The sequence below is a fragment of the Camelina sativa genome, chromosome 5, assembly GCF_030686135.1.
Source record: "Camelina sativa cultivar CO46 ecotype springtype chromosome 5, ASM3068613v1".
Classification (NCBI taxonomy): domain Eukaryota; kingdom Viridiplantae; phylum Streptophyta; class Magnoliopsida; order Brassicales; family Brassicaceae; genus Camelina; species Camelina sativa.
The window spans coordinates 24,853,888-24,878,633 of NC_141884.1; the positions used below are offsets into that span (position 1 = coordinate 24,853,888).

General features: G+C 34.9%; 2 protein-coding genes, 1 long non-coding RNA gene and 1 pseudogene across 3 annotated transcripts; 1 reads left to right on the plus strand and 3 right to left on the minus strand.

The window, feature by feature from the left end:
- Window positions 1–334: 334 nt before the first annotated feature.
- Window positions 335–2,366, minus strand: LOC104787412 (FBD-associated F-box protein At1g61320-like). The gene is made up of 3 exons (XM_010512991.3): window positions 1,424–2,366; window positions 1,021–1,191; window positions 335–778 (listed from the first exon to the last, which is right to left on the minus strand). The coding sequence occupies exons 1-3, from the start codon at window positions 2,297–2,299 to the stop codon at window positions 485–487; spliced, it is 1,341 nt and encodes a 446-aa protein (XP_010511293.2). The 5' UTR covers window positions 2,300–2,366; the 3' UTR covers window positions 335–484.
- Window positions 2,367–5,347: 2,981 nt separating this feature from the next.
- On the minus strand, window positions 5,348–16,014 carry LOC104787411 (disease resistance protein ADR2-like). The gene is made up of 7 exons (XM_010512990.2): window positions 15,392–16,014; window positions 13,358–14,444; window positions 12,925–13,247; window positions 12,114–12,172; window positions 11,360–12,028; window positions 10,905–11,242; window positions 5,348–5,581 (listed from the first exon to the last, which is right to left on the minus strand). The coding sequence occupies exons 1-7, from the start codon at window positions 15,859–15,861 to the stop codon at window positions 5,348–5,350; spliced, it is 3,180 nt and encodes a 1,059-aa protein (XP_010511292.2). The 5' UTR covers window positions 15,862–16,014.
- An 860-nt stretch (window positions 16,015–16,874) lies between these two features.
- Window positions 16,875–24,292, minus strand: LOC109132894 (disease resistance protein ADR2-like; annotated as a pseudogene).
- LOC109133110 (uncharacterized) lies at window positions 21,504–22,077 on the plus strand. The gene is made up of 3 exons (XR_002038157.2): window positions 21,504–21,692; window positions 21,797–21,814; window positions 21,948–22,077. It is a non-coding gene; the product is annotated as an uncharacterized LOC109133110 (long non-coding RNA).
- Window positions 24,293–24,746: the final 454 nt, after the last annotated feature.

The following is a 24,746-nucleotide window of genomic DNA, read 5'->3' on the forward strand; positions in this document are numbered from 1 at the left end:
GCTATACTAAAAGCTAAAAAAAACAAAAGAAAAAGATAAAATATTATTACACTTCTACGCCCTACGAAGAAGATTATTACACTTTCTATTGATTCTGTTGGCCTAATTTAAACCAATATATTATTAATATTTTTACGTTATACTAAATTTATAAGATTCTTGGAAAAATAAATACTTACAAATTTTCTCTAATTTTCATAAAATTTTCTACCTAATTTAAACATAAATTTGTCCTATAATTTAATTCGTCATATCTTCGGACACAGACCTTATCCGGGCTGGCTAATAATGACTAAATCTTCCCTCATGACTAATAAGTTTGACAGTAAGAAGATAGAAGAACAGTTCAAATTTTAAAATAAACAAAGAGAGAAACAATAGAGTTTAAATCTGAGAGTTCAGAAATTAAAACAACATAAAAACACTGAATTTCAAATACATCAAAAGAGCTATTATAGTTGATATGCTTCGGCAGAACTTGACTTTAAACTTCTGTAACTTTAATCGCTGGAAATTTGCTTGTAATGAAATTGATCCTTGCATTGTCTGGTTGGTGAACTTTGGTTTTTGAATTTTTAGGCATCTCCAGGTCAACCTTGACTAGAGCTGGTGCATTCTTGACAAAGAACTCTATAATATCAAGCTCATGCCAGTGATTTTTATAGCCGATGATCTTGACTTCATTGAGAAACATGAAAAGGTAGTTGTTGTTCTCAATCTCTTCCTTCAGATGAATCTCCCAAAATTCCAATCGGTCTGCATATTCGAAGTTTTGAATCTGTACATAACAAGAAAACTGTATTAATGAACTTATGAAGCCCATTGGTGTAGAGAGAGAGAGAGAGAGAGAGAGAGAGAGAGAGAGAGAGAGAGAGAGAGAGAGAGAGAGAGAGAGAGAGAGAGAGAGAGAGAGAGAGAGAGAGAGAGAGAGAGAGAGAGAGAGAGAGAGAGAGAGAGAGAGAGAGAGAGAGAGAGAGAGAGAGAGAGAGAGAAAAGAGAGAGAGAGAGAGAGAGAGGTACGTCGATCACAAGCCGTTCCACTTTAGGACAGTCATTGAGGAATTCAGCAATTTCGAAAAGAGTACAAATTGATCGAGCGTTAAAGGAAATCTTGAAATCTGTTAAGTTCTCAAACTTGAAAGTACCCTTTCTTTCCAGTCTTCCTCCTCCTACATGTCTTTTTATGAGAGCCTAAAAATTATATGTGTAAAAGGTTATGAACAAAAGATAATGAAGACATTTATAAGAAAACAATTGTGAAAATTACATTAAGAATAATGCATGTAAGAAAACATCCAACTAATTTAAGAATAAGGGCTGCATGTAACAAAAAACTATCTAAAGGTTTAAGGAATAAGATCATATTTAGTGAAACTTCTCCATCTAGTACTTAAAAATATTTAAATTCAGAATAGAAAATTACCTCAAGAAAGATGTTTGTCGTTGCAAGGACATAAACTTTTGTAAAGTCTTTCATGTTAGAAATCACCATGTCAGAAGGATCATAAATATGTCGATTCCTCTTGTAGTGGATATTTGCCTCTTTTAGTGCATCTGTTGTCGAAAATGTTATATTCGTGACATATCCTTCATACTTGAAGTATTCGAGAGTGGGTGCATGCACAACGATGTCGGTGATATTTGACATAGTAGACAAGACCAACGACTTGAACTTCTTATGATTAAGAGCGGGTATGGTCAATATCCCATAAATGAAACATTCATTTAGTTCAAGTAACTCAAGGTGGATGCAGTTTCTTAAAATTGCATCTACCATCTCTTTCGTCGTCATAGTTCGCGTAAGCGAGAGTTTCTTCAGGAGCTTCAAACCTTCGGGAGAATTGTTTGGTATTTCATCAAATTTACACCATCCTAGATTCAATACTGTTAGTGTCTTAATAGCTGAGAAATCGATCGGGATCTCCACAACTTCCCTAGATTTTGAGAAATCTAACACTATCTCTTGGATATTTTTACCAATACATGTATTGATCCACGAGGTTACCGACTCCTCCCAATCGATACCATTGGGACACAAAACAAATCGTTTTATCTCCATTCCTTCGTGTTTGTTAAAAACATTCTGGATGATATTAATAACCTCTAACTGACTTCGTTCTACAGAAAATATTCCGCTATAATCAAGATCGAGAGACCTTATCTCTGTGTGCCTGAATAGTTTGGACACAACACGAGTTTGTAAAAGTGATTGGATGGGAAGAAACGACAAGGAACGCACCATAAGTTCATCAGGAAGATTTTGAAGGACTTTGAATTGTTTGTTTGAGGATTCTGACATTTTGATTTTTTTTTTTTTTTTTCTGGACTTTGGTAGCAAATCAAATTAGCTCAGGAAGATTATGGAGTTCCAAATGTTTGCTATGGGGCCATATATATAATTTGAAGTTCAACACACTGTAGAGCACACCTGTCGGTTTTATTAATTACTCTAAATAAATATATATTGTTTTTGACTATATTTGACAAAAGTAATTAAATCTTATAACATATGAGCAAAAGTTTTCTAAATTTAATGGATGTGGCCTTGAAAGAAATTATTAAAATTATATAGAAAGTTAGCATTTCCAAGACACATATTTATTGGTAAAAATAAACTTTAGTTATTAACTTTTTTTAATCATTAGTTTCAACTTTTAAAATTTCTGTTTCTTTTCTTTACATTTTTCCAAACTTGATAAAATAGTAGATTTATTTCTCTCTTTTAATTCATTATTGTTTGTGGCTAAATATGACATATTATTTGCATTCCTAACTAATAAAATTATATTTAAAATTTTCTATAATTTAATTTTGTTTTGTGGCCCAATCCATAACAGGTCATACTGTTTACAATTATTTACCACTAAAATTACTTATTTTATAGCAATTTTTTAATGTGTTCATATCATATCTTTTAGAGTTTAACACATTAGAGAGCAACACATGTCAGTTGTTACATACTCTACTTCAGTAAGCTTTTATGATTTAAGATTTTGTTTTCTACATGTACTTGAGTGAAACTTGGAAGAAATTAAAAAAAAAATGTAAAGAAAAGAACATTTCAAAAACATATGTTTATTGGTAAAATGAAGTTTAAGCTTACAAATTTTTTGATCATATCCTCGGACACAGAGATAATTCGGACTGGCTAATGACTATATCTTCCCTCATGACAAATAAGTTTGACGACAAAATGATAAAAAAATATGAATTCAAAATTTTAAAATAAACAAAGATATAATTAACAAGGGAGTTTAAATCGGTATGTGCAATTGTCTTTGTTTGTGACGCCCATCGTTAATCTTTAGGATGAGAAGATTGTACATTCTTTTAAATCCCTCTTGTTTATTTTTAATTTTTTGTTCTCTGCGACGTCCACTGATAAACCTAAAAGCCGATCCATTACCCTAACAAATATTGAAAACTTTAACTTGTTAGTGGCCAGAGAGATGTTCTGCTTAAACCATAACATGGTAAGCAATGCAAAACCCCTTAACTTATTGAGATTACTTACTTTTGCCTTTTCTAGAACATAACAAGTATCATGTGGATCTTCTAGAATCTTGCGTTTAGAAAGTTTTAGTTTGGAAATAACTTCTTGTGCTATTACTTGTAGCAAACAGTGCATTGCTACTCTAATTTTGTGATTGTGGTCGATATCTATAAGTAAATATGAGATATTTATTAGCTAGGTTTTTCAACCCAAATCCAAAACATGTAACGCCAATGCTAGAAAAGTTTGATTTCCTTGATTGCCATGACTACTTATAACTTCATCCGCAAGAGCTATAAACCCAATAGGTGGAAAGGTTTGCCTAATAGCATATACACAAAAGATCTTTAGAGCTTCTTTTTTCTGATGGAAACTCCACTTGTTATATATCACGGATACCATGTTGCTGCAAAATCTTTATGTTTTCTGTTGTAAATATGACCCTACTTCCAAGACCAAAGCAGCTGATATTAGACAAAGCCTCTAGTTGAAGTAGACTCTCCACATCATCATGAATAATAAGAACCCTCTCGTCATGGATCCTTTATTTCATCACACTTAAATTGAATACCCTAATATCATCTTGGTTTAAAATATCTGCACGAAGTTGCTTTTGTAAGCGCACTTCAAACAATACTCGATCGTCAAGACCAATCGTATAGGTTTCTCTAAGATTGTCCACAAAACAAGTACGCTGAAACCTGTTAGAGAGTCGACTATGTACAGCTCTGGCAGAGGTACTCTTACCAATGCAGACCAGATATTCACTCCCACATTTTCTAAATCTAACAAAGACTCCACTTCCCGAAAATGATCTTACCATGCCTTCCAAATCACTACATAGTGTGGCATTAAGTTTATTTAAAACATCTTTTTCAATCTTCTCGATGATTTATGCTTCATTGTCCCTAACAAAAAGAAACACGAAATTCATGAGGAAAAAAATCATAAACAGAACACTTTATGTTCGCTTATGCAGAAACAACTTAACTAGGGCTCCCATCAACAATTAAACACGCACCAAAATATATTTGACCAAACTAAAAAATGAAAGACATTCCAAAACACACAATAATTTTTGATCTAAAGAATTGATATTCATAACTATACTCAGATTCCAATTCATCACAACCATAACATACCATAGCAAAATGTATATCAAATATTCTTTACAACCAATAAAACACAAACCAGTTTAGTTTGGAAGTGCTCTCCGGCTATGTTACCACATTGGTCAAAGCTCGACTCCATTTTCGCCTTTCCTCCTCTGTTTTATGAGCACATGTTGATGTTTCATTGAAAACACTCCCGAATTCTCCTTATGTTTCCGTACATCAGAAGGATGTACTCCGTAGAAGCAGAGCCGGCGTGGAGATAAACTAGGCTACAAGGGAGGGAGAAAAATGGGCCTTATAATTTTTATTTTTGGTATAATTTTCTTCTAAAAATATGAAAAACAATTGATTAAGACCTTAACAAGAATCAAACCTAGGAACTACAAACTCAACATTGACTGTTTAAACCACTAGACCACAAGATATTTCTAGAAAAATCGGCTAAAAAATACCTAATATTATTAGCGGCCGCAAGCATGTGCTTTGCTTGCTTGGCCTTATGGCCGGCTCTGCGTAGAAGACAATCATCACTATTTTCCCTAATACTTCTTTGCACTTTGTAATCTCTAACAGATCATCTAAACACCAACTGGAAGAAGCATAGTTCTTCAAGAGTAATACGATTGCGACCCTTGATTATCTAATCGCTCCTGTGAGAGTTGGGGTGATGGTTTGGCTTCTCTCGATCCCTTGATCATTAAACATCGTAATCTCATTGTTGCTAAACTGTTTGTGTAAATTACTCAATAAGGTTTACGTACATCTGGTCCACTGAGAAACCACCCTTGACGGTCAACATGACAAGGCCATAGCCAGCTACGAGAGATCGCACCTGCAGCTTCCACATGAGGTAGTTGGTGTCTGTCAATTTTGCGGCATTCGTCATGTTGACATGAAGGAGATTTTGGCTGTTGATTGGGACTGCGTCTGTCATTTGTGGTGGATTAGGATTGTCGTTAACTGCAGATGACGGCTAGAGAAAAATATTAAAAATAGAATTTTTGTATTTATGGTAAAATTTTTGTATTTATAGTATCGAAGCTCTGATACCATATATGATGTGAATGTTAATTATATTGATAGAGTGATTACAATTATATATAGTGAGATAAAAGGAAGTTAGCTAGGGATTACTAAAACCCTTAATACTATTGTGATACATTCTCTACAGTTTTATATATAGAAACATTCCATAAGTTGCTTGTTACCCAAGAACGTGGAGAGACAGCTCAAGGATTGCGGGGACAACTACATTGTTTTCCTTTGCAATTTGTAGTCACCGAAGTGTGTGGGACCGAAAACTAAAAAGAACAGGACCAATACTCTCTACAAAGTTCAAGATTCTCTTTTTGTATAGTGCAGTTATTAGACTTGGTTAAGTTTGATTATTCGTTTTTTATATTTTTTTGGACATCAAGCTTAATTATTCGCTATTTGATTACGGTTAAGTTTGATTATAGTGTGCATTTTGTATTGAAGGAACATTTGTTAGCTTATTTCAATCTAACAAATGAATAGTAAATTTTCCCCAAAACTATTTCTCTCGCTCTCAATCCCTCTCATGTTTTTTGGGAGAATTTAATACGGGAAGATCCTGCTAATTGAGCCTTAATTAGTGTAGAATATATTGAAAATTAGTGATGTTGTAGTAGTTTTTATTAGGATTGTCATTTTTTTTTTTTTTATGATTTGACTTTATGTGCACGTGTGAATGATGGTTAGATTCGTGATATGAGCTGATTGATCATTTCCTCATTTAATAACTCCACAATATGCAAAATTAAACCAAATACAATCTCTGATATTATAAGTACTAGGAAAGCGACCCGTGCGTTGCCACACGGGGAGGTGAAATCCTAAATTGAAATTTAACACTTGTAATTTATCTTAAATTCTTTCTTTTCTCAATCAATTTGATCATTTTCACTTCTTGCTATTGCTTTCTGCTGATTAAAAAGTCAAAGATTCGTTTCAATGTTATTATATTTTATGTTGTCACACACAAAAGTGAGCCTTTTTTAGAGTTTGATTTACAATGAACATTACTTTTAACCATATATAAAATTTTACTTATGTTTGTCTCCGACCATATGGTGCTGTATATTGGTATCCTTTCTTAATTCGCTATTATTGTTTTTGATCATTATCAATCAAAATACATATGAGGCTGCTTCTCTCTTGGTTTATTTACTATATCGAGAAAATACTAAATGCCACTTGTCGAAGGAAAGTCGAAGATTGAGATCAGAGTAGATGGCTGGATTGAGTTTCGTTTCCCCTTCACTTTGATACGCGATTTCTCTTTCCATAAATTACTGATTCACAAATCACAATCAATATTCCGATGCTGTAAGCAAGTGGAGTTTGTATACAAATGATTTACTATGAACATTACTTTTAACTATATATAAAATTTCACTTATGCATGTGGATGTTTTTTTCTCTCACTTTTAAATATGTACAAAACCGAGTTTTATATGACGGACCAATCAAACCTAATTAGTTAGTATAGAGTATAACTCACATTCTTCAGCTACAACTTTTAGAGATATATATTTGGCTATAATGCTTTCCACAGTTACATGCATATTGGTCTCACGTTTTCCCTCAAAAGACCCCCTTCTTTCCTCCCTTTTAATGGGTTAATCTTGATTGCCTTATTTCCTACTAACACATTTGATACATGGATTTGTAATATTTGCTTCAAATCACATATTCCTCTTTGGAAAAGAAAAAAAATCAAGACGTAACAGACTAACAATGCATATAGACAAAAACTTGTACACTCATCAGCTATTCAATCAAAGCAATTCAATTAAACTAAAAAAGTTCAGAAAATTAATAAAATATAGAACATAGGATTTTATGTTGGTCTCTCCCAATCCATCCCATTCCACCGTGTCGACTGCTCTCCATCCAGGCTGCATCCCCCTCTATTTGATTTCCCACTTATGTCTATGAATCGGTACCATCATGTTCTTCAATAAACGACAGCGAAAACAAAGTCGATGTGGTGAAACAGGTGATAATAATATCTCACCTTTTGATGTTCTCTTCTTTAGGTTAAACACTAATTTTATAAATTTCTTGCATTTTCTTTTTTTTGGCAGATTCCAGATCACTCTAAAAGTGACTGTTATACATTATGTTTTTTAAAAGTTGTATATACAGATTAGAAAGTCATCAAAGGCTAAATAAGTTACCTTTAGTAGATCTTTTCTTTCTAACTTGACTTGTCATTTGGTCGTGCTTACACTTTATAGAATTTGATTTTGTGTTGTCACAAGCTCTCTATTTCCATGCTCATTTGTAATATTTCAATATATTATCAAAATGTTTGATACCCAGAAAGTATAAGAAATTATAATTCAACTACAATTTTTAAAAACTTTATTTACAAAAAATGCAAACTAACCTGGATCATGAACATCTAATGGAAAAAAAAATTAACATTTATACCATGTTTGTTAGAAAAAATAGGTTAAAATAAGAACATATATAAAATTATAATTATACCATGTTTGTTAAAAAAAATTGGTTTATCCGTAGCTCCAGCATCACTGCATATTATCATGCCTCTCGTATCTTGGTATTGGTTTTTCCAAAAAGTCAAAAAATAAATTCTGCACATTGAGAATCAAAAACATTAGCCATGCAAAAAATATGGCACACGTACTTAATAACATTAGCCATGCAAAAACATAAAAACCGGATAGGCTAAAAATTTTGAAGAGACTAAAAGTTAACAAAACTAAGATTAATGTATGAACTTAATAGTGTCGACTAACAGTAATAATAATCTAACCGAGAAACACTACATGTCATTCGCAGCAAAAATATTAAATTACCTTGAATTAGAGATTGATGCTTGAAAGTTAAAAAAATACTTCAATAATACAATTCTTTAGTACTCAGAATTTTTTTTTTCGAAACTTGTTTATGTAGTCAAGAAAAGAGGTGTAAGACATAGAGGTGTGAAATGTAAAGGTGTAAAAATTAATAGATGTGAAATATGGAGGTACAACAAAGAGGTGTAACATATAGATGTGTGAAATTAAAAGGTGTAAAAATTAATGGATGTGATTTTTGAAACTAGGAGGTACAACAAAGAGATGCAAAGACTAAGGATGTGTGATTTAAAAGGTGTAAAATTTAATGGATGTGATTTTTGAAACCAGGAGGTATAACAAAGAGATGCAAAGACTAAAAGGTGTGATTTAAAAGGTGTAAAAATTAATGGATGTGATTTTTGAAACCAGGAGGTACAACAAAGAGATGCAAAGACTAAGATGTGTGATTTAAAAGGTGTAAAATTAATGGATGTGATTTTTGAAACCAGGAGGTACAACAAAGAGATGCAAAGACTAAGAGGTGTGATTTAAAAGGTGTAAAAAATAATGGATGTGATTTTTGAAACCAGGAGGTACAACAAAGAGATGCAAAGACTAAGAGGTGTGACTTTTGAAAGATGGGGGTGCGACGAAAAGACACGATTAATAATTTTAAACCATTGGATTAAAACTGTAACTAATCTCATCCGTTGGATTAAAAGTTGACACAAAAATGTGGGTTTGCTATTATATATAGATACTAGGTTTTCACCCGCGGTACACTGCGTGACTAAATTATCAATTAATCTAATTTAAATAATAATTTTAATGTATTTAGTTTTTAAATTCTCAATTAATTAAATTTTATCTAATTAATTTATAATTTTGTTTAGAATATTTTTTCTTCTTCTTACGTTTTATACAGTTTAGAACATAATTACATTAAATTTGTTATTAGATAGAATATAAAATTTTAAACACTTAGTTTTGTTTTCTATAATTAAACAGAGGTATATGTCTATATGGTATGTTAGTGTATATTTTTATGTGTATACACTTTTTTTTTTATTTTTTGAATATTAAGAATTTGTTGTAGTATGTGTAATATTTTGTAGTTCATATACTAAATAATTTATAAGTTAGTTTTTCAAACTATGACTACAAATCTATAGTATATGAAATAAACTAATAATTTTAGTGTTGGTTCTATAGTCCAAACTCGTCATGCTAAGCAGATCACGCAACATGTTCAAAGATTTTTAATTCGCAAAAACTCATCATACGAAAACCGTGAAAATAAAATATAGTATGTGAGGCTAAAAGTCACTTTTTCTCAAATCAATTTTTCAAATTTTTAAAGAACAACAATACCTCTTCACTCACCTCCTTATAAAATAAGGAAATAGAATCAGTATACATTTACAATTATGTTTGTTACCTTTTAAAACACTTAATTTCTATAAAAAAATCAAATATAAAGTAAAGTTAATTTGTTTATTAAATTGGTTATTTAATGTCAATAGCATGTCTGTAAATAAGTACTAACTTGAGGATTTATTTTATAAATGTCTCAAAAAATGTATATATAGATTCCACATGAACCAATTCAAAATTTGATGTCCCAAATTCGAGAGTAGCATGAACAAGTTCCTCCTCCACTTTGAAGAAACTTGAAACTATGTATTATGAACAAGTTAATTTGTTTATTAAATTGGGCCTGCGCGCCTGTTGCAAACCGTTTCCCATACTTTGAAGAAACTTGAAACTATGTATTATGAATCTATCATCGGATGTATTTTGGCTGTGTCTTTTGAAACTAGGAACTTTGTTTTTTGAATGTATAATTATGATTATCATCGGATGTATTTTGGCGGCTCTAACTTTTAAGGTTATGAATATATATAATTATGATTATGGTTTTATTTTGAAATAATTAATTTAATTATGCAAATATATTTTTGTAATAATTCTTTTTTTTTTTTTTTGCCTCTGTTTAGTTGTGGCTCTATGTCAACAAGTAACGGGCTTTTTGTATATGTGGCCACGACACAAATAATTAGTGTCTATGTGTGGCACTTAGTCACAAATACTTTGTGGCTGTTTATAGATATTAGCCACGAATACTTTGTGTCTATCTGTGTATATTAACTAGGGACACATAGTAACTAAATTGTGGCTAAATGATACACGACTCATGTCGACACAATTTGTGGCTACTATCTATGAAATCATTTGTGGCTAATCGTGGCCAATAGTAACAATGCCTGTAGTGGTTAATTGTAGCTATGAGAGACACAAATATTAACGTGGCGATTTTGTAGCTGATTTGCCACAAAATTGTTTGTGGTAAATTTGTGGTTAGCTGTCCACGTATAGCCACGAAACACAAATAGCTACAACCCTATAGCCACAAAAATATCTTATGACTTTCCCTTGCTATGGACTGAATAACCACAAAATATAGACTGTAGTTGCAAAATTATTTCTGGCTAAAGACAGATTTTCTTGTAGCGCGTCTTCTTCATCTATCCGCATATGGAACCCATTACTCGGTTCTTCTTCATCTATCCGCATATGAAACCCATAAGTCGGTGGAGGAGTAGCATGAGCTATGGGTGTAGAGGTTATCCTCAGACGCTTCCTTGATACAGATTTGTTGTTACCATGATCACCGATACCCTTATCTTTTTCTTGAGACGCTTCTCCAGATTCATATTTGTAACTCTCGTCATCATCTTCTTTGTCAGATGTTTCACCGAATACAGAATCCGATCTCCCGTTAGCTACACTGTCATTGTCTTCTTTAGCGGACGCTTCACATGATTCAGATTCAAATATCCTGTTAACGACACTATCATTGTCTTCTTCTTCTCCCTTGTCTAAGGCTTCATCGGATTCATTTTTGCTTCCATCGATTACGTCCACGTCCGTCAAGATCTTGACACCACATTCAATAATGTCCAAAACTTGGTTTGCGCTTCTGAATTCGAGCACTATCTTTCTGCTCACTTCGGATGGGTCTATAGATGTCAAGCTAGACTGAAATATCAATAGATGTTTCGTTCGGTACTCAAAGACTTTGGAAAGGTAGAATTTCATGTCAGTGGAGTTCACTGAGTTCCCGATGACTTTGAAATGACACAATAGCTCTAATTCCATAAATTTTACGAATTGATGGTTAGGTGAAATCACGACGCAAACCTTTATTCTGTTGAAAGCAGGATCATGAATTGTTATGGAATTTCCTCTGACTCGGTGATCAAAATCTGCAGGTACTTCTCCTCCGGGTAAAAGAACCCATCTGTAAACAAACGATCCTTTGATAATCGCTTGTCGTGCTTGTCCACCCAGTTTGATGCAATTAGTGAATCTAAGCACTCTCTCCAGTGATTCACAATCTTCTGCGCTTAGCAACTCGAGCGAGCTAGGGAGCTCTGGCAATGCCTCAAGTCCTTTGCAGCCTGTTAAAACAAGGAACAGTAGATTATGAAGACCTTTGATGCAACTTGTAATCCTCTCAATACCACTATTACTCAGGCTTATACGCGATATACTCATGGGGAGATGTGTTGAGATTCTTACTGAGAATCCTAATGTTAAGAGAGGTGAGAACAAATGGGTAGATAAGATTTATGAACTGATGGATTCTGTTGATTTGGTGGGGTTGAGAGAGACTAGGAACTATACGGTTACGGGGGTCGAAATGTTTCAGAAAATTATTGATGAAGCAATGGCTGGTGATAATGTAGGTTTGTTGCTTAGAGGTATACAAAAGGCTGATATACAAAGAGGTATGGTTTTGGCTAAGCTGGGGTCGATTACTCCGCATACTAAGTTTGAAGCGATTGTGTATGTTTTGAAGAAGGAAGAAGGAGGAAGACATTCGCCGTTTTTCGCGGGGTATAGACCTCAGTTTTACATGAGGACGACTGATGTTACTGGTAAAGTGATAAAGATTATGAATGATAAGGATGAGGAGTCGAAGATGGTTATGCCTGGTGATAGGGTTAAGATTGTTGTTGAGCTTATTGTGCATGTTGCTTGTTAACAAGGGATGAGGTTTGCTATTAGAGAAGGAGGTAAGACTGTTGGTGCTGGAGTGATTCAGTCCATTATCGAATGAGAGTTGCGAGCTCTTGCTTCTTGCTTTTTTTGTTTGGTTTGATTCATAAAACTCTTGAAAATTTGATTTGAAATTAAGTAGTGTTATTTTTCTTATTTTTTCGCTATTTTGTATGAAAACTCAGGATAAAAAATGTCATATATTCTCTGGTTTCAATCTGAATTCAAAGCTCACATTTATATGTTTAGACAGTGTTGGTTGTTAAAAATTTTATGTAACTGTCTTCTATAAACAATATTTTTAAAAGTAAAAGATCCAAAATAAGAACCTACCAATAAATGAGAAAATTTTATCTAAGAGATCATGAATTCTTATATTCCAAACAGTACACAATTAATTCATAAAAAATTTATGAACTCCCCTTACTCAAATCCACCGATAAACATGCTCTGAGTTCCTTCCCATAGCTTTTCGAGCTCGCTATATGCCATATTGAGTTCGACAAGATTCTCTAGACAAAGTTTATGAGGAAGACTCTTTCTCGGGTATGCCTCCCAATGTAGTAACCTTAAGCAACGTGGAAGCTTCATCTCCTTTGGAATGTGCAGTTGTATTTTTTCATTATGCATCCCATTGTACACTTTCAGGAATGCAAGATTGCACATTTTTTCAAAAGCTGTCGCACGTATCCTTAATTCACTGATCTTAGATACATCAAATGATACACCTAAAATTGATCCATTGCCCTAATAAATATAAAAAAAAAACAGAGATTATTAATTACCATGGATTTTGCATAACAACAAAGAGTTTAAATACAAAAAAAAAAAAAAAGTTTTGGAAATAAAATACTTACTTTTGCCATTTCTAGAACATAAGATATGTCATTGGCATTGACTAAAATATGACGTTTGGAACGTTCTTGTTTGGAAATGACTTGCCTAGCCATTACTTGTAGCAAATGGTGCATTACCACTATATTACTTTTGCGTTGTATGAGATATCTTTTTGCTAGGATTTTCAACCCAAGACTAACATCCAAGTCAGTTTTTGCAAGCATGGTTATCACATGATCAACATGTGCGTAATTCAAAAAGACTGCAATGAGGAGAAATAGAACTTGGTCTTTCTCATGTAAACTCTCATAGCCCAGTTTTAATACACTCTCAATTCTTCCATCAAGACAGTTTTTCAACCTTGGTAGTTCATCTACCCAATCAGCCTTACTCTTTCCCCGTAATGAAGACCCCAAAACATGTAGACCCAATGGAAGATTACCACAAATTTTAACAACTTCATTGGTAAGCTGCATAAATTCATCCGATGGAGACGTTTGCGTAAAAGTAGACAGACAAAAGATGCATAGAGCTTCGCTTTTTGATGGAAAACCCACTTGGTATATATCATTGATACCATGTTGTTGCAAAATCTCTTTGTTTTCAGTGGTAACGATGACCCTACTTCCAGGACCAAACCAATCGATATTAGCCAAAGCTTCTAGTTGCACTAGACTGCCCACATCATCAAGAATGATAAGAATCCTCTTGTCGTGTAGCCTTTCTTGTATCACACTTAAATGGCATATCTTAATACCATTTAGGTTCAAAACCTTAGAAAGAAGCTGTTCTTGTAAGTGCAACTTCAAACCAATGTCATCAACTCCAATCTTACAGTTTTCCTTAAAGTTGTCCATAAAACAAGTAAGTTGAAACCTGTTAGAGAATCGATTGTGTAAAGCTCTGGCAATTGTACTCTTACCAATGCCTGCAGGACCAGATATTCCAACAATCCTAACTCCAACATAACTAAAATTTAGCAAAGACTCCATTTTCGTCAGATGACCATCTAGTCCAACCATTCCATCAAAATCCCTAGACGGTGTGAAGTGCAGTTTATCTGAAACATCTCTTGCAATCTTCGCAATCATTTTAGCTTCGTTATCCCTAAAAAAACAAAAACAAAAAGAGAAAATTCAATGAAGAATATTCCAAAAGATATTTGACAAAAATAAACAATTAAATACTACACTCCGAAACTGATTTGGCCAAAACAAACAATTATAAACTCTCCAAAGTGGAAGCGATAACGATCATATCATTATGATTAAATACCACGAAACATAATAGGGATATAACCACAACAAATATAGCGAGAACTTGTTCATCTCTAATTTTGTATATATGTTTCTCTTATGGATCAGTGCTGTCTTTGAGAACCTTAAGTGAGGAAATGGTCAAACAATGATATTTCATTTCAAACCATATGTCAATTGGGACTAACCATTGCTCATTGGACAGAAAAAAAGATATAAAATAATCGTCGGATGTACTAATATTAGCGTAAAGAATAGAACTCGCCCAAGTTCAGACAGCATAAATAAGTCTTTGTTGACCCTTAACCTGTCTTTTGGACATTTATATAGTCACCACCTATACGGCAAAACCCAACTACAACTAGTAATATGTAACTCATTAAGTACTCATTGACTTTGTGCTAATATATGAACTCATTTTGTTAACTTTTTGACAAAATCCAACTGCCATCAGCTTATTCATTTGTGTCATCAATAAAACACAAACAGTGAATAATGAGATCATCAAAAAGTATTAAACATGAACGGATGAACCACGACTAATCTTCTCTAATTTAAATATTTCTTAGTAGAAACAATTTACAAATCAATCCATCTAAGTTCTCAAAAAAAAATAAACAAAAATCAAGCCTAGCTAGGCAAAACACCAAATTATTTACGCCTTGAAAATTAAAAAAAATAATAATAATAATAAAAAAAAAAAATAACGATGATCAAACTCAATTTTTCACAACCCATATCATCCCTCAGAAAATCATAAATCACCATTATATTCATCATAAGAAAAATAGCACGAACCAGTTGTGTTCTCCGGCTATGTTGCCCACATAGGTCAAAGCTTCGCTCCATTTTTTTCCATGCTCCTTCGTTTTTCGAGCACAAGTTTTCTCGAAAGCGATCCCAAAATCTCCGGTTTGTTTCCGCACATCAGATGGATCAACTCCATAGAAGACAGTCATCACTATTCGACCTACCTCTTCTTTGCACTTCAAAATCTCCAATAGCTCATCCAAGCACCACCTCGAAGAAGCATATTTCTTCGAGAGCACTACGATCGAGATCCTCGATTCTCGAATTGCTTGTGTGAGAGCAGAGGGGATGTTCTGACTTCTTTCGATCCCATTGTCATCGAACATCGTGATACCATTGTGGTCAAACTGGTTCCGTAAATGGCTGAGAAAAGTTTTACGGACGTCTGGTCCATGGAAGCTCGTGAAGACATTGTAACTCCAAGTGCGAGGAGAAGAAGAAAAACAAGAAATAGCCATAGGAGAGGATTCGAGTGCTTGAAATCACAGATTTAGATAGATGTGTTATGGAGTAGAAAATGGCAAACCGGTGCAGAGTAAACGAAAGGGGAAAACGAGTGAATTCATTAAACAAACATATATGTAAGAGAAAACGAAAAAAAAAAGTCAAAGATTCCCCACAATGTGTTTCCGGAAGTGCGCAAAAACAAAGACTTGAAAATGAGAGAAGAAAGTCTTAAAAGACTTGAATATGAATAACAAACTTATTTACTTGATAGATGTTTTTTTGTTTGTTTGTTTAGGGTCTTTTCATCATTATTAGAAATATTTGATATAATCTTACTATAATGGACAAGTTTCTTTTACATGGCCTATAAAAAAACTAAATTAAAAAACTCCAGTGTACACGGGTCCTAATATAGTTTTGTGACAATGAATCTAATAGGATTTAATCATAAATTAGATTAAAATTAAAAATATTTTAAAAACAGAAATTTCCAAAACAAAATGAATAATTTAAATAAATAAAAAAATTAAGTTTTTAGAAATATATGTGGTACATTGTGATTGTGTTTGAAACTTTACTTTTCAAACTCCTCTAAGTTATTAGTAAATGTGATGATAGAAATAACACAAAATATGTTTTGTTTCCAAATTTAGCACACTATCATTAAAATTTCTAAAATAGCTTCATGTTTGAAATTAATCTTTTAAATTAATTTTTAAACTCTAGATACTAAACTTTACCCCTTCAAAAACTTACCCTAAATGTAAAATAGAAAACTCAAACCTAAAAAAAGTTTTAAAAATTAATTTAAAACATTTTTGAAAATTTGTGGAGTGTGTGTTATAATTGCTATCCATGGTGTGTCACTTGTTTTATTGCTATTCAAGAGATTTTTTTTTTTTTTTTTTTGCAACCACGATAATTTCTCTATATAAAAAAAAGGTTTCTAATGACACACCATGTAGTTAATCCTAATATTGTCACAAAACTATATTAGGACCCGTGTACACTGGATTTTTTTAATTTAGTTTTTTTTATAGCCCATGTAAAACATTTCGCTCGATTTACCTTCATCTTCGTCCCTAGAGCTCCCACTGTTGCTATCGTCGGATTCCTCTGTCAAGATTTGGATACCACATTCAATAACGTTGAAAACATTGTCTCTGGTTTTGAACTGGACCATTATGTCTCTGCTCACTTCAGTGGGATCGATAAATGACAAGCTGGAGTGAAATATAAACAGATGTGTCTTTTGAAATCTTGAGACATGGGATAAGTTGAACGTCATCTCAGCGGAGTTCACTGAGCTGTCGATGACTGTGCAACGATACAATAGTTCTGAAGCTATAAATTCTGTTGCTTGGTGATGATTAGGCGAAATCACAACGCAAACCTTAAATCTGTTGAAAGCAGAATGAAGGAATTAATGTCAAAGAATTTCTTCTGGCTCGATGATCAAACTCCGCAGGTACTTCTCTTCCCGGTAAGAGTGCCCACCCGAGAACAAATGATTCTTGCAGTTGGTGAAATCAAGCTCTGCATCTGGAAATTTTAAATGGCTAGGTACTCTCTCCAGTGCATCACAATCAATTGCCACTAGACGTTTGAGTGAACCGGGGAGCTTTGGCAGTGACATGAGTCTTTTGCAGCCTGATAAATCAAGGACTTGTAGATTATGAAGACCTTTAATGCAATCTGTAATCATCTCAATACCGCTATTACTTAGCTTTATATGTGTTACACTTGCGGGGAGATGTGTGAAGCTCTTGAGATTTCTACTGCTACTTATATCAACATACTCCAAACAAGAATAATGCCTAATTGATGCAGGCATTTCTTCTACTGCTGTGCATGTTATAACTAACTTTGTGATGTTGGTCGGAAAATCAGGAAAACTCCTCAATCGTGAGCAACCCGTTATGCTGATGATCATGGAGATTCATGAGATGCCAAGTTGATGAGAGTTGGAATGACTTGCAGACTTGTGCAGGAATTCAACACTAAGTAATCTAGTTTAGCAAGGTTCGCAATTGAGGACGGAAGCTCTACCAAAGCAGTGCAAAAAGACAGATCCAATCTCTCCAGATTTGTTGCGTTTGAAAGATCTGGGAGTTCCTTCAAACGAGATGACCTTGAGAGATTCATAATCTTGAGATTTGCAAGAGCCTGAATGTAAAAAACAACACATAATGAGAAAGTGAATATATCTCTACATATTATTTCATTCTTTGCTATGATGCTATCTGATTGATTATTGCTGCTATCAAACAGTTGTCTACTTTCCCATCAACAGTACAACACATAAATTACTAACCTGAGTTCCTTCCCATAGCTTCTCGAGTTTACTATGTACCAAAGTGAGTTGGATGAGATTTTCCGGGCAAAATCTTAGCGGAAGAGTCTTTCTTGGGTATGCATACCAATCTAGTAATCGTAGGCCTGGTGGAAATTCCATCTCCTCTGGAATGTGCAATTGTCTTTCTCGGGTAGACTTTCAAGAAGACAAGTTCGTGCATTCTTTTAAAAGCACTCGCGCTTATTATTAATTCCTCGATCTCGGCTACGTTAAATGATATACCTACAATTGATCGAGTGCCCTAACAAATATATATCAACATATAACTTGTTAGTGGCTAGAGAAGGTCTGCTTTAACGACATTGAATAAACATGGCAATGCGAAACCCATCAAATAGAAAACTTACTTACTTCTGCATTTTCTAGAACAGAACAAATCTCATGGGCATCTACTAGAATCTTGCGTTCCCAACTCTAGCCATTACTTGTAGAAAACGCTGCATTACAACTCTAGTTCCATTGTTGTCGTGATCAATATGTATAAGGAGCTCTGCATTACAACCTTATACATATTAGGACCAAACCACGTAATATCAGCCAGAGCCTCTAGTTGAAATGAACTCTCCACATCATCAAGAATGATAAGAACCTTCTGGTGGCGTAGCCGTTCTTTTATCACACTCAAATGGCTAATCCTTATATCGTTTTGGTTCAGAGCCTTAGAAAGAAGCTGCTCCTGTAAGTGCAGCTTCAAAGAATAGTCATCGAGTGCACTATAGTTTCCCTTAAGGTTGTCCATGAAACAAGTATATTGAAACCTGTTAGAGAGTCGTGTTCGACTTTTAGGTTTAGCCTCTTCTTTCCTTAAACTCTCTTATCCATTTCATTATACACCATTACACTTATATATGAGACTTACTTAGGTTTTTACCCTATAGTTTTATGAAAGCAGAATACAAACCCATTAAACAAGTTTATGGACTTACATAACACAAAAGGCCCAATACCAATTTTCTTTGTCTTCTTCTTCAACGCTTCTTCACCTTCTTCTTCGTTCTAACCAACGAACTCTTCTCCATCTTCTTCTCTTCATGCTCTTGATTCTGTTTCACCAATTTTGTGGATTAATCAAAGACTTGATTCCAACACTCCCTCTCAATTCTTTCGATTAATCCCCAAATTTGATGTTAGGGTTTTGACCTCCATATTCCCTTGAGTTTTCGGTTTGATTCCTTTCTCCATTGGACAACATCTCTTCACGATGTCTGCATAGCTTACTGGTACGTTTTCTTTCTCCCTCATCACCTTATTCCTTAATTGATTTCCGTTGATCTCTTGTTTCTCTTTGATTTCATTTACCTGAATCTTCTCTCGGTTGTGCATGTTTGCTTCCACTGGTGGAGCTTGTGTGATACCTCTTTGAATCGTTCTTCTTCCAGCTGGGTTTTGCATTACTCCAAGTTTGAGTCGAAGATCTTCAAATCGCTTTTTCCCAAGTGGTTTGGTAAGAATGTCTGCAGTTTGTTCTTCCCCATTGCAATACCGTAGACTGATTACTCCATCTCTTTCTGCTTCTCGAACAACATGATAACGAATTTGAATGTGTTTTGTTCTCTTGTGTTGAACAGGATTTTTTCCAATTGCTATCGCCGATGTATTGTCGCAATAGATTGGGACACTCTCTATAGCATTGACTTTTAATTCCCCCATTAAACGTTTCAACCAGACTGCATGGTTTGTGGCTGCACTCAGCGCCATATACTCCGCCTCTGCTGTGGATTGGGCAATTGTATCTTGTTTTTGAGTTTGCCATGTGAACATTGCACTCCCAAGTGTGAAACACATTCCTGTGGTACTTCGCATATCTTCTTTGCAGCCAGCCCAATCTGAATCTGAGTAGCCAACTAACTCTATTTGGTTTGTCTCCTGAAAGTTTAATCCGTAGTCTATTGTTCCTTGTATGTACCTTAACACTCTCTTTGCCTCTTGCAAGGTTTTCTCTCTTGGTTGTGATAGACTCCTGGACAGATAAGAGGCAGCAAATGCAAGGTCTGGTCTAGTTGCAGCAAGATACAACAATCCTCCGATCATGCTTCGATAGAGTTTTGGGTTGGTAAGTTCTGCTCCTTCTTCTTGATCCTTTTGATTTGGTACTAGTGGTGTCCCTACACTCTTGCAATGCTTCATCCCAAATTTTTCCAACAGTTGTTGTGCATATTTCTTTTGACTTAGAAATATTCCTCCATCTGTGTAGGTGATCTCAAATCCAAGGAAGTATTTGAGCTTTCCCAAATTAGTCATCTCAAAGGTATTTTTCAGCTTCTCCTTGAATTGATTGATCATATCATCATTGCTACCTGTGATAATAAGGTCATCTACGTATAGACTTATTATCATGATTTCACCTTCACATTCTAGTGTGTACATTGATGCATCACAGTCGCTTCTCTTGCATCCTTGTGACATGAAGTATGAGTCAATCTTGCTGTACCAAGCCCTTGGGGCCTGCTTTAGACCATACAAAGCCTTCTTCAATTTGTAAACCATATTCTCTGCTCCCTCTATCTCAAAGCCAGGTGGTTGCTCTACATACACTTCTTCGGTGATTTCTCCATTTAAGAAAGCTGATTTAACATCCATCTGATGTAAATTCCACTTTCTTTGTGCAGCAAGTGCTATTAGGGCTCTAATTGTATCGTGTCTAGATACAGGGGCAAACGTTTCTCCATAGTCTTCTCCATAGGTTTGAGTAAATCCCCTAGCCACTAATCTTGCTTTCAACTTTTGGATTTTACCAACCTCATCTGTCTTTATCTTGTATATCCATTTGACAGAGATTATTTTCTTATCTGTAGGTCTCTCCACCAAATCCCAAGTATCATTTTTATTGATGCTGCAAATTTCCTCACCCATTGCATCTCTCCAGTTTACATCATTGACAACTTCTTCGAAAAAACTAGGCTCCTGCCAGGATATGTAGCATGCCTCCTCAACTTGGTTAGCTTCATTGTCTTGTTCTTCTTCTTCATGATAAATATCACTTAGCTTTTTGACTCTATGAACTTGTCCCGATGAGCTACCAATTTCTGACACTTCTCCACTCAGTTGAAAGGGTATGGGACTAATTTCCTGTCTCACATCACTTGTAGTTGATTTGTTTGCTGGACTTGTATCATTTCTCCTTTGTACACCAACATATGTCTTAAGAGGTGGGTTTTCAGCACTCGGAGACACCTCAGGTTGTTCCTTAACTTCTTCTTGAGTTTTCCAGTTCCAACTTTTGTTTTCTTCAAAAACAACATCCCTTGATATTTCTATCCTCCTTGTACTCAGGACATACACTCTATACCCTTTACTTACACTACTGTATCCCATGAACACAGCTTTCTCCGATCTATCATCTAACTTTTTTCTCTTTACTGCAGGGATCCACACATGACATATGCATCCAAATACTCTAAGGTGGTTGACAGAAGGTCTATGGCCACTCCAAGTTTCAAGTGGGGTTTTCTGATTCAAAGCCTTAGTGGGTAGTCTGTTTTGAAGGTAAGCTGCTGTAAATATTGCTTCAGCCCAAAATTCATTTGGCATTTCCTTGTCTTTTAACATGCTTCTTGCCATGTTCATCAACGTTCTGTTTCTACGCTCAGCAACCCCATTTTGTTGAGGTGAGTAAGCTACTGTAAATTGCCTTTCAATTCCATTTTCTTCTAGGAATTTTGTAAAGTTTTCTGACTTGAACTCTCCTCCTCTATCTGACCTGATTTTCTTTATCTTCTTGTTCGTTTGTGTTTCAACCAGATTCTTGAACTTCTTGAAAGCGGCAAATGTCTCTGACTTTGACTTCAGGAAATACACCCATAGCATGTGTGAGTAATCATCAGTAAAAGTAAGTATGTATACACTTCCATTACATGATGGTGTCTGCATTGGTCCGCATACATCTGTATGGATTAGTTCTAGAATTCCTTCACTCTTGGTCTCTGATATCTTAGGGAATTCCTCTCTGCACTGTTTTCCTTTTACACATGCCTCACATACATCCTTGATCACTTTGAAACATGGCAATCCTTTAACCATTTGATTTGTTTGGAGATTTTGCAGGTTGTGTAGTCCTGAATGACCCAATCTTTTGTGCCACAGCTCAGACATACTCTCTTCTTTGGCCATTTGCACACTCTCCTCTGCAATTTGCATCCTCAATAAGTAAGCATTCCTTGCCATTTCTACTTCAGCAATCTTATCCCCTTTTTGGTTGTGAATAATGCATTTGTTCCCAACAAACAACACTTGATAACCATTTCTAGTCATCTGGGGCACACTCAACAAGTTTTTGTCTATCTCTGGAACCAAAAACACATCCTTAATAACTCTTGTTCCCTTCTTAGTTACCACTTCAATGTTTCCTTTTCCTGCAGTCATTAATCTAGCGCCATTTCCAATTCTAATGGGAACTCGAACTGACCTATCTATGGTGGTGAAGAGCTTTTCTTCACGAGTCATGTGATTAGTTGCTCCACTGTCAATCAGCCACACTTCATCGCTGCTTGTTTGCTCTACAACATATGCTGCACTAAACAGCCCTGTTTCTTCTTCCCGGTAATTTTGTGGTTTTCTATCTTGATGCTTTTTGCTTCGACAGTCTTTTTCAAAATGCCCGTGTTTCCCGCAGCCAAAACAGCCTCTTCTCGGCCTGAATTGCTTGAATGAAAACTGGGTTTCATATCGACATTTGAGATAACATTTTTCTTCACTGTGGTTATGCTTCTTGCATATACTACAATACTCTCTCTCTTTAATCACCTGATTCATACTTGTGTCCATGTTTCTTTTGCGCAGGAATTTCAAGCTTGAAGATCACCAAGAACCAGAAGCTCTGATACCATGTTCGACTTTTAGGTTTAGCCTCTTCTTTCCTTAAACTCTCTTATCCATTTCATTATACACCATTACACTTATATATGAGACTTACTTAGGTTTTTACCCTATAGTTTTATGAAAGCAGAATACAAACCCATTAAACAAGTTTATGGACTTACATAACACAAAAGGCCCAATACCAATTTTCTTTGTCTTCTTCTTCAACGCTTCTTCACCTTCTTCTTCGTTCTAACCAACGAACTCTTCTCCATCTTCTTCTCTTCATGCTCTTGATTCTGTTTCACCAATTTTGTGGATTAATCAAAGACTTGATTCCAACAAGTCGACTATATAAAGCTTTAGCAATGGTACTTTTACCAATTCCTGCGGGACCAGAGATTCCAACAATCTTCGCTTCATCATGATCAAAATCTAGCAACGACTCAATCTCCCTCAAATGAGTTTTAAGTCCAACCATTCCATCAAAGTCACTACACGGTGTATGGTTTAGTATGCGTGAAAAAACCTCACTTGCAATCTGATCGATCATGTTCGCTTCATTGTCCCTGACAAGAAAGAGAAAGCCAAAAAGGAAATGTTTACGTGTGTTCCCATTGAAGATAATATTCCTCTGTTCCTAATAATATAAAGTTTTATGTCTAAATGTTCGGCTCCTTTGGCTGAGCTATGGGGTGTTTATTATGGTCTTTGCATTGCGTGGGAGAAGAAGGTGTCCAGACTGGAGCTGAAGCTGAGCTATGGGGTGTTTATTATGGCTATGTTACCGACATAGGTCGAAGCTTCGCTCCATTTTTGCCTCTTGTCCTTTGTTTTACTAGCACAAGTTTTTTCGAAAGCGATCCCAAATTCTCCGGTTTGTTTGCGCACATCAGAAGGAACTACTCCGTGGAAGACAGTCATCACTATTTGGTCTAATTCTTTTTTCACACTGCAAAATCTCCAACAGCTCATCCAAACACCAGCTCGATGCAGCATAGTTCTTCGAGAGCAGTACGATCGCGATCCTCGAATACTCTAATCGCTCTTGTGAGAGCGCGGGTGAGGGTTTGGCCTCTCTGGATCCCTTGGTTATCGTCGAACATCGTGATCCCATTGGAATTAAACTGTTTCCGTAAATGACTGAGAAATGTTTTGCGGACATCTGGTCCGTGGAAGCTCGTGAAGACGGTGTGTCCTTGGGTGCGATGTGAAGAAGAAGCCATGAGAAGAGAGGATCTTGATTCGGGAGTGGTTTAAAATCACAGAGAAAATGGCGGAGAAAATGGCACAAGCTGTACTGTTTGTTATTGTTGACTTTGTTCAAGTTTTAACTTTTAAGAGCATCTATCAATTAATTTAAACAAAGTTGCTTAAAAGTTATTTTATTATAAATTTTTGAAAAAGTTGAATTAAGAATGTTTTAAGATAGTGGAAAATTTAATGGTCCATTGATAGTTGCTAAACATCAAAATGAATAAGATATGGAAAAGAAAGAGGAAGAGGAATAAAAAGAGAAAAACAATCTGACACATAGATTGCTTAACAATTTCTAAAAAAGCTTAGATTAGGGAATCTTAATTTTATTATGTATTTTGATTTAATTTTAATTGTGTTAATGTTAAGACATTCTTAAATACCATCAATGGAGATGGTCTAAGAGCACCTCCAATAAGATATGGAGATATTTTCTATAATAATATTTCTCATTTAATTTAATTGTTTAATTTAAATTTTATTTAT